The 8,349-nt window shown below is 43.3% G+C and overlaps 1 protein-coding gene and 1 long non-coding RNA gene across 4 annotated transcripts; one reads left to right on the top strand and one right to left on the bottom strand.

Annotated features, from left to right (window-relative positions):
* Positions 1 to 943: 943 nt before the first annotated feature.
* Positions 944 to 2,617, top strand: LOC107054821. Of its 3 annotated transcripts, none has more exons than XR_006931897.1 (3): positions 944 to 1,092; positions 1,719 to 1,787; positions 2,306 to 2,617. XR_006931897.1 is itself a non-coding variant. In XM_046902949.1 (3 exons), the coding sequence occupies exons 1-3, from the start codon at positions 1,059 to 1,061 to the stop codon at positions 2,555 to 2,557; spliced, it is 357 nt and encodes a 118-aa protein (XP_046758905.1). In that variant the 5' UTR covers positions 944 to 1,058; the 3' UTR covers positions 2,558 to 2,617. The 3 variants fall into 3 exon arrangements, 1 of the variants encoding a protein (XP_046758905.1); XM_046902949.1 differs by lacking the exon at positions 1,719 to 1,787 and adding an exon at positions 2,140 to 2,210; XR_001469575.4 differs by lacking the exon at positions 1,719 to 1,787.
* Positions 2,618 to 4,979: 2,362 nt separating this feature from the next.
* LOC121107319 lies at positions 4,980 to 6,354 on the bottom strand. The gene is made up of 2 exons (XR_005841209.1): positions 5,932 to 6,354; positions 4,980 to 5,307 (listed from the first exon to the last, which is right to left on the bottom strand). It is a non-coding gene; the product is annotated as an uncharacterized LOC121107319 (long non-coding RNA).
* Between the last annotated feature and the right edge of the window lie 1,995 nt (positions 6,355 to 8,349).

Here is an 8,349-nt window from a genome sequence, read left to right as displayed (position 1 = left end):
AAACTAAGAAGCAGCTAAGATTTTTCTTTCACATCTGGCTAATTAAGCATAAGGTTGACATACATTTATCCAACTGCAACCAATTTTCTCTCTTTAGCACATACTGGACAGGGTGTGAATGTACTGCTTGTTGCCATCACCTCCTGGGGCAGCCAAAGCATTCCCTATTCTAGCCTTATTCTTTCAAACAAAACATCCAAGTTAGGCATGAGAAACTTTCTGGAGATGGATGTACCCCCCGTCCCACCATGTGCATGCTGTGTGTGAGCCGTGATGCTGCTCAGGCTGCCTCCCAAGCCCCATGGCTGGACATGTTTGCTCTGAACTTGCCTCATCCCAAAGCTATCTTCTTCAAACCAGGTTTTTGTGCTATTAAAGCTGCTTCCAGGGGTTATGGAGTCCACGCTGACATTTTCAGGTGGGGTTAATGATTTAGTGTGACTCATATGTCAGTGCTAGCTCACTCAGGTCTCACAACAAATCCAACCGATGACTCAGGATGGCTTTTTCTCATTGTGTTTAGATGATGGGTGCTTGCAGTGTCCAAGATTTCCAAAAGAAAGAAGTAATATATATTTGGCAGTTTTTTGTCCCTACTATCTCTTTACAACTTTGTGAAGTGCTTAGATAGCCCTTATCAGAAATAGGTCGCGTCTCCCAGAAAACCCCAGGCTGTTGGCTCCCTGCTGCTGATAGTGGGTTGGGTTTAAAGAGGACATAGTGGTTAATGTTTTTGCAGTCAGCATGTGACTCCTGCCACAGGAGACACACAAGCAAGAAGAGAAAGGGGATTTGTGCTTCGTGTGGCGCTGCCAGGGTTGCTGAGTGCAAAAGACAGAATCATTCCGGCCTCATGGAGGCATGTGTGAGCCCAATAGAAAGGAACCCATCAATGTTAATGTTTTGCAAACTACCAGTGGTGTGAAAGAAGATAAATGACATTACAGAAATAGTGTTGTGTTTTGCAGGTGCTGGTGTGCACAGCACTGGCACTCCGTGCCCAAACAGAAGAATGCTCCCAGCTTAGAGATAGGCCCACACCAGGATGAGACCTGCGCATGGCTCTTCGCTCCACTCCTGCTTCCCCTGCAGGTAAATACAGTCATCTGTCCTGCCTTGCAGATTAGATGCAGCCAACAAGAACACCCGTCCCATAGGAGAGACATTTATTCAGCAGAATGCTTTTAAGTGTATTCCCTCCATTTCTGTCAATGAGCTAAAACAGCTTTTTTTTTTTTTTTCAGACGTGGTCAATAATCAATTGAATGCTACAGTTAGACACCAACTTTCTTAGCATTTCCTTCTGAGCAATAAGATGAAATGAGAACTTGATTGCATAGCAGTGAACTGAGTTCATTTTAGAAATGGCACAGGGATTGGAGTAGATAAGATCACTGCATTGCCCCGTCCCTATTAATTTGTCAGAGACAGAGCTAGTATAAACAGAAGCTAGGCCTTTGGTCAAATGCAAAGAATGAGTTTGAAATGCTGATTCATAAGAAAACAAGAAAAGTATGGGCACAGAGCTAAGACCTGGAGGTGGCTCGTTAAACAGGAAACTTACTCAGCAAACATTAGTAATACCTTAAATACAGCGTTATAAGAATACAAGTCTTTGTTGTGCTGGCGAGACACACAGACTGATTTCTTTCTATTTTTTTAAGAACTTTTTTTTACTTGGGCTGGGAATTCAAAGAGCATCTTTGTTGTTTTTGCAGAGCCTGCAATTTCGTATTGAAACACTTCCGAAGGCTGATCCCTGTTTTTTTCAGAGTTATAAATAACTGGTAGGAAGTACCACACGTACCACTAGTTTGTATAATGTTTAAACTAGGTCAGTGTGCAATGAACTCTGCAGGTAACGGAGTCCAGTGGACAATTATTGCCTGACACTTCAGTTTTCTATTTGGATAATTTGACCTTTTAATTGAGCACTTAACCTGAAAGTTTACACAGTTCAGGGCCAATTTGGGAGGGGAAAAAAGCATAGCTCTACTACATATGTTATTCCCTAAAACCTCAATTAAAATGAAGAAAATGGGAAATAGCAGGAGTTTTCATGCAGCTGATGACCAGTGCTGAATTTCACAGGAAAAACACACGGGTGTTTCTCACTTGAAGCAGAAATGTGTTTTCCAGCAGGGCAGAGTGGGCCACGTACTCATGTCAGCATTGGGATAGGCTGCACTCTTTGGCCTCTTCCTTATCGTGTAAGAGCTCTGTGCTGCCTATTTGTTCCAAACACACTCAGTGTGAGCTAGGTTTGCTATCTATATAGAAAACAACCACATTTTGTGTTTTCCAGAACCTGATGCTTTCCTGGAAGCGCTGGATCTGCCGTGTGTGCCATCAATTTGCTCAGCAGTTTCCTAAGAATGAGCAGGGGAAAAGCACGAGCAGACAGAGCCAGCAGACTGCTCCCTGTGCAGCCCCCAGCCGCCCCAAAAAGGCGTTTCCCACCGCTCTCATCACTGTCTTGATGGTCCGATACTGCCTGCAAGCTGTAGGCTGGGTCGCATACCTAAAGATTGAGACTGGTTGCAAGAGAATTCTGTAGAAAACATGGTTTTTGTTTAGAAAAGCTACATCTGGATCAAAAATAAACATTCCTCGTGTACTTTCTGGGGCAGCTGGTTATCTTTACACTCTTATGGGCCGCCCAGCTGGTAAAATAGGCTGTAACACCACCATGGAGCTCACACTGTATTCCTGAGGCCTCAAATTCCAGTGGTTTTTTCCACCTTGATAATGTCCAATAAAAGATAAAGGTTGAAAAGCAAACTGCTTTTCTCTAGATCAAAGACTGCTAAAAGCAAGGGCAGCGCTCTTACTCATAAGCAAACTCGATAATCCCAGCAAAGTCTCTCATCAGTTCCCTGAGATGAATATTCCGGTAGAGATCATGCAGCTCATTGCTGGTAATAAGAAGGAGGGGAGAATTTTGCAATCTGTACCTAGGAGTTGATAACCAGTTTCTATTAGCCTTTTACTAACAGGTTGCCTATGAAAATTAATGAAAACCTTGAATCAGAATTTCCACACCACTGACTACCTGAAGGTTTTTGGCCAGTTGGACTCTGGATATTTTAGTGGAAAAGGCAGTAGTCTTGGCTCAAGCTGTGCTGGACAAGAGGTCCACAAATGTCCTCAGTATCCGTTCTAGCTGAAAAAGCAAGTGAATGACATGCACAGTGAATGACATTCTCCTCCAGAAGAAGAGCCTTGAGGCAAGGGCTGACACAGCCTTAAATAATCTATCTAAAAATGGCACAGCTAGCCATATCCCTTCAGTCATCAAAAGCAGGAAGGTAATGTTATGCAACTGGGAATGTATATATTGTCACAAGATGAAGGTTTATCTTCAGTGAAGACATAAGCTTGAAAGCGAAGTAAATGTGCAGAATCTCATGGAGGAAATATAGCAGCTCAGATCTCCTGCTGGGGCTGGCAGCAATGACCACACGTATTTCCCTGTACTCGGTGTACTCTCTTTAATAAGAAGCTACCAACTAAAACATATGTTGACAGCAGAGAAAATGACTACAAAACACTTAACAAAGAACAGCACGGAGCCACATTCCTTTCTTTTGCCACTACCCAAGGTGGGCTGGGCTGCCTATGTGCCCCGGTTGACATGAGCTGGTGGAAATGTTGGTCTGAGGGTGCCCATGAGAAAGAATGTTGAACGTGTCAGTGCAGGGAAGAGCAGCCCATCCTATGATGCTTTTATTATTCATGTCTTGATCCTGTCCAGCTTGAAAAAAAATAAAACAAAGGAAGTTTTATTTTTTATAAATATGAATGAATCCTTCTAGCCTTACAGGAAAACTGGGGGTGTAGGGAGATCAAAAGGAGGGGAAATCCACATGGGCCTAGAAAAATGTTTACATGTTTTACAAATAAGCACAAGGTGTAGTAAGTGATCAAAGCTGCTGAATTAGTTCAAATATTTGTCTTGGAACAGAGCAGCAAACGCTGCATTTCTATTTCTTCCTCAACCTTCCAAGTAAAAACACCATTAGAAATGAGAGTGTCGTGCACACCTCTGCAGTAAATGCAGTTCTCCCATGTGGATTTTCCTACTGTCTCTCCTCCTTTCTGATGAGGTGAGATTAACAGTGCTGGACACCGCATTGCCTCCCTCTGACTGCATCCCCAACCACGGTGGCACTTCTGGTTCACACATGACCAATTATTGTTGTGCAACACGGTGTCTGAGGGCCATCTGCATCTTCTATTTCCTCCCACCATGATTCACCCCAGCTTTTCAGACTCCAGCAAGCTCCTAACGACATCACACTAGGAAGTCCAGGATAAATTTGCAGCTGAGACTTGGGAGCTTGCATCCACCCATGAAGCACTGCCATGGTGTGCTCTGGTCCCCACGTGCTGGTGTTGGTGAGATTTCCTCCTGCAACCACACACCACTGGGTCAGGGCTGCAGGGCAGGCTGGTGTTGGGTCACCGCGCTGCTGCCGGATGCTGCAGTGCCCAGCTCTGTGCTCGGGCATCCGTGCAGAGCCCTCTGCTGTTTTTTTTTTATAGTGGATATGAGGTCATTAAGTTCACAGAAGCAGATGGCAAAAAAGTGTGAATGTGTTACTGTGCACTGTGAGGTTACTTTTTAACACTTTTCTATTAATAGTAAAGCGGCAGCGAGAGGTCAGGGGTGCGAGTTCAGCCGGTGCGTATTTCTACTTCAGGAAGCCAAAAATAGATACACAAAAGTCCAATCCTGATAAAACTTTAATTTATTTAGTAAAAAACACGTACTATACTCACTTTGTGAGCCCTGGAGGCGCTGACCCCTGACACTCATTTCCTAGTTCCTTGGGAGCTACAGAATAAACACGGCGTTAAAAATGCAGGTGAGCATCATCCACTGCACCTTTAATCTCTTTCTGGGTAGTATTTCCAAGCTAATAAGCACTTTCCCCCCCCCCCCCCCCACTTTTCAGCCTATGAATTGGAAAGAAGTCTGAGAGTGTTTAATGCTGTTTATTAAGTACAATCAAGGTGAATAGAAAGCATGTGTTCTGCTTTCTGCTGCAGCCAGCTCTGCAGCAAAGAATGTATTGCATATTTTGGGTTCAAGGCATGAAGCTGCCAGCATTCACCCTGAATGCAGTGCTCCCTGGGTCAGTCCATGCTGATGTAGCTGAGGAACCAGTTGGTCTGAATTGTACCCTGCTGAGGGCTCAAACACACATCTCCTGGACACTTCCAGACTCCCAAGGAAACTGATAGATGTTTTCAGCACTGAAGAACAGCAGGATTGAATGCTGCAGTATATGTGGTTGTCCATATCTGAAAATCATAAGCACAGAAAATCATAAGCACATAAGCATCAGCTAGACGAAGGAGAAGTTGCTGCAGAAATCTCAGGATAATTAGTAGAGGACAACTGAGAAGCACATTGCTGACACGAGGGAAATCCTCCCTCCAGCTGGAGCTCAAGCAGAAAAGGTGATGGAGATGGCATTCCCAGACAGGTCTGATGGAGGTCTTCCTCACAGCTGACTCATGCAGCCAATGAGTTTGGACAAAAGCCTCTTGGGACAAAAGAACTCAGCAGGTGACAGTAAGTTGTGTCACAGGTTATTTTCGGAAAGCTTTCAGCGTGAGTCAAACCAGTTTAGTGAAGCTGCCGTGGTGGACGTGGAAGGTTTTCTTTTCCTGCAAAGGAAACGTACATCCTGCCAACACGTTCAACCTCACCTTATTGCATGGGAGTTATAGAGGAGTTGTCACCTGTATTAAGATATCAAAACAACTTTTCCTTGCAGCTGAAATGCACAGGTCAGCAGTCCTTATCTGCTGTAAATACGAGCCTAGTAGTCAGCCTCTCACCCAGTAATTAATGCCACCACAGCACTGCTCTGTTCATTCAGCCACTGGCCATCCAAAGGCATTTCGTCACACTAGGAATACCTGTGTGTGGAGACATGATGAGTATTCTGTTTCTATTACACAGGATTCACAGCTTTGTTTGTGTGCCCAGGAGCTCCAGTTTTCCTCAGAACCGCCAGCTTCTCCTCCTACTGCTTTTCCCTGGATCCCAGTGTCTTCTCTGTATAGCCCAAAACTCTTCATGCATCCATAGGCACACTGGGCACCGAGCACAGCCCAAGCAGGGCTCACAGGAAGCAGCAGCTTCCCGAAGGGCCATTGAATATGTAGCAATATGCATGCCCTGTTTTTCTAAGGGCACCTGCCAGAACCCTGCAGCTGGATCAAAGTGCAGATCAAATATTTGGCATCAGCCATGCTTTCCTCCCACCACCTCCACCTGCAGGTGGTATGATATGCTATTTTTAAATATCTATTGCATTCATTTGCATCTACACATAAATAAAACTTTCCTGCCCCGCAGTGAGTGGTAATAACTATTTGCACGCTCTTGGCCCACAGTGAGCTCATTGATTCCTCCAGCAGTGAGCTGATCTGCTTTCTTTTTCAGTTTTGCCTTCAGGCAAGAGATGCTTTGCAGGAGTTATGAGTCAACTCCATTTGAAGCTGCCCCGTTTCCTGGAAAATGTCCTCAAGCACATCTTCCCATGCATTAGGTGCCAAACTTCACTCCCGGTCTGTCCCTTTGCTGGAATTTTGTTTTGCCGTGATTCAGTAACATGTAACCCTGCTGCAATTAGTTCGCATGTGATTTGTTCAAAACAAAAGGCAAACTTCTGAGTGGTTCTTGCATAATCAATGTGAAACTTTGTCAGTTTGAAAAAATAAAGATCCGGTTGGATCTAGATGCTTACATTTCACCTAAGTATTGAAGAAGCTGAGGAACAGTATGTCAGACTAATTGGCCCAGCAGATGTATTTCTCTTAAGAGTGATCTTGAGAATGAGTCACTGAGTCAATCTGTGCCCAAAGGTGACTTACACAAAGCTTTGCTATTGCTAAAAACCGTGGTCTGGTCCTCTTCACCTCCATGGCCTCAGTCCCTGGACTCCTGTTCATGCCACTGTCCTAGTGGTGACTACAGCAACTTTGCAGCAAGAGGTGAATCAGAGCAGCTCTCTGATCCTGCTAAAACCAACCCTGCCAAAGAAGTTTTTATTTGGATCAAAGTCTCATGGTTGAGAGAGGTCACAACACATTCTCATGACAGGGGTGAAGAACAACAGCCCATAGTCAGTCAATGAACCCACAAACCAAGTTCTCTCGGGGCACAACCTCCCAAATGTGTTTATTGCAGGAGATCTGTCCCTACCTGGCAACTTCCTACTGCTCCCCTATCTATGAATTTTGAACTGATGTGAATGGCTTCTATGACCCTTCTTCCACTGGTCAGAAGAGGTTGTAAAGTGTAACACTGACAGCTAGTTAATGACATTGAAGCATGACGTCTAAATCAATGATGAAAACAAAATTTATAAAGTGGCTTCAAAAATAAATTTCCCTACAAATGTGGCTTACGTCCTTCTTGTAACTCTTTCTCTCCCTGGCATGTCTTTTTCCATCTGCACGTCAATAGGTGTCTCATAGACAGTTGGGCTGAGCAGACACCTCTGTGAAGATGTACTGCAGCTTCTGGAAGTAATAGAGCTGATAAAGCAATATTTCACTTCATGTTTCCCGCAAACTGCATTTTTTGATCAGTCCTTTCAAAAAAAGGAGACATGAACTTTGTGATAGTCCATCTTTTTTTCTTCTTCTTCTTTTTTTTTTTTTTTAAGGAAAAGCAAATGCCTTACATGTTATGGAGCAAAATTCCCAGAAAATGTCTTGAGTAACGTATCTTTCAATTAATTATCTGGTTTTTAATTTCTTCCTCAGGAGTTCGCAAGAAAATAATATGGTTATTCTTAGCCTAATTGGCATGTCTTTTGTCTTTTTTTTTTCCCCATGCTTCAAAATGTTATGCTGTACTATTCTGGATGGAGCTGGTTGCCATTAATGGCAAAGTATACTCAAATCCTTGTTATTTAGGAAGGTGTCATCTTTTCACTGAATAAGTCCTTCTTGGTCATATATGATTTCTTTTTTGTTTGTTTGTTTTTGTAGAAATCCACTGGTTCTTCAAAGGCTTCTCTTCTGGGCGGTCCACTTTTGACCAGTACAGAAATATTGTATATATATGGAATTCTTGATGACAAATCAGAATGAACTTGCACTGCCCAACCAACTTCCATTCCCCTGATGATTTGTGCATATTCTTCAAAACTAAATTTCATACACTGTGGTCCACCTCACTTACTAAAAAATACCTCCCCCCAAATTCCTGGTCTTCTTATAATCTCAGAAGTAATATATTTCTTTTATTTTTTTTCCGTTAAGTGAATTGTATTAAAATATAAAAGCAATTTATCAAAATGCAAAACTATTTCTGATTTCCAC

The sequence above is a fragment of the Gallus gallus genome, chromosome 20 (genome assembly GCF_016699485.2).
Source record: "Gallus gallus isolate bGalGal1 chromosome 20, bGalGal1.mat.broiler.GRCg7b, whole genome shotgun sequence".
Taxonomy (NCBI): domain Eukaryota; kingdom Metazoa; phylum Chordata; class Aves; order Galliformes; family Phasianidae; genus Gallus; species Gallus gallus.
The sequence above is the reverse complement of the archived record's forward strand: the minus strand, read 5'-3'. Positions and strand labels throughout refer to the sequence as shown.

Bases quoted from the DNA above. Each gene is read 5' to 3' on its own strand.
- LOC107054821 (XM_046902949.1), top strand. From the start codon at position 1,059: ATGGCTCTTCGCTCCACTCCTGCTTCCCCTGCAG. The intron at 1,093-2,139 runs GTAAATACAGTC...TGTGTTTTCCAG, and splicing joins CACTCCTGCTTCCCCTGCAG to CAGGGCAGAGTGGGCCACGT. The intron at 2,211-2,305 runs GTAAGAGCTCTG...TGTGTTTTCCAG, and splicing joins TTTGGCCTCTTCCTTATCGT to AACCTGATGCTTTCCTGGAA.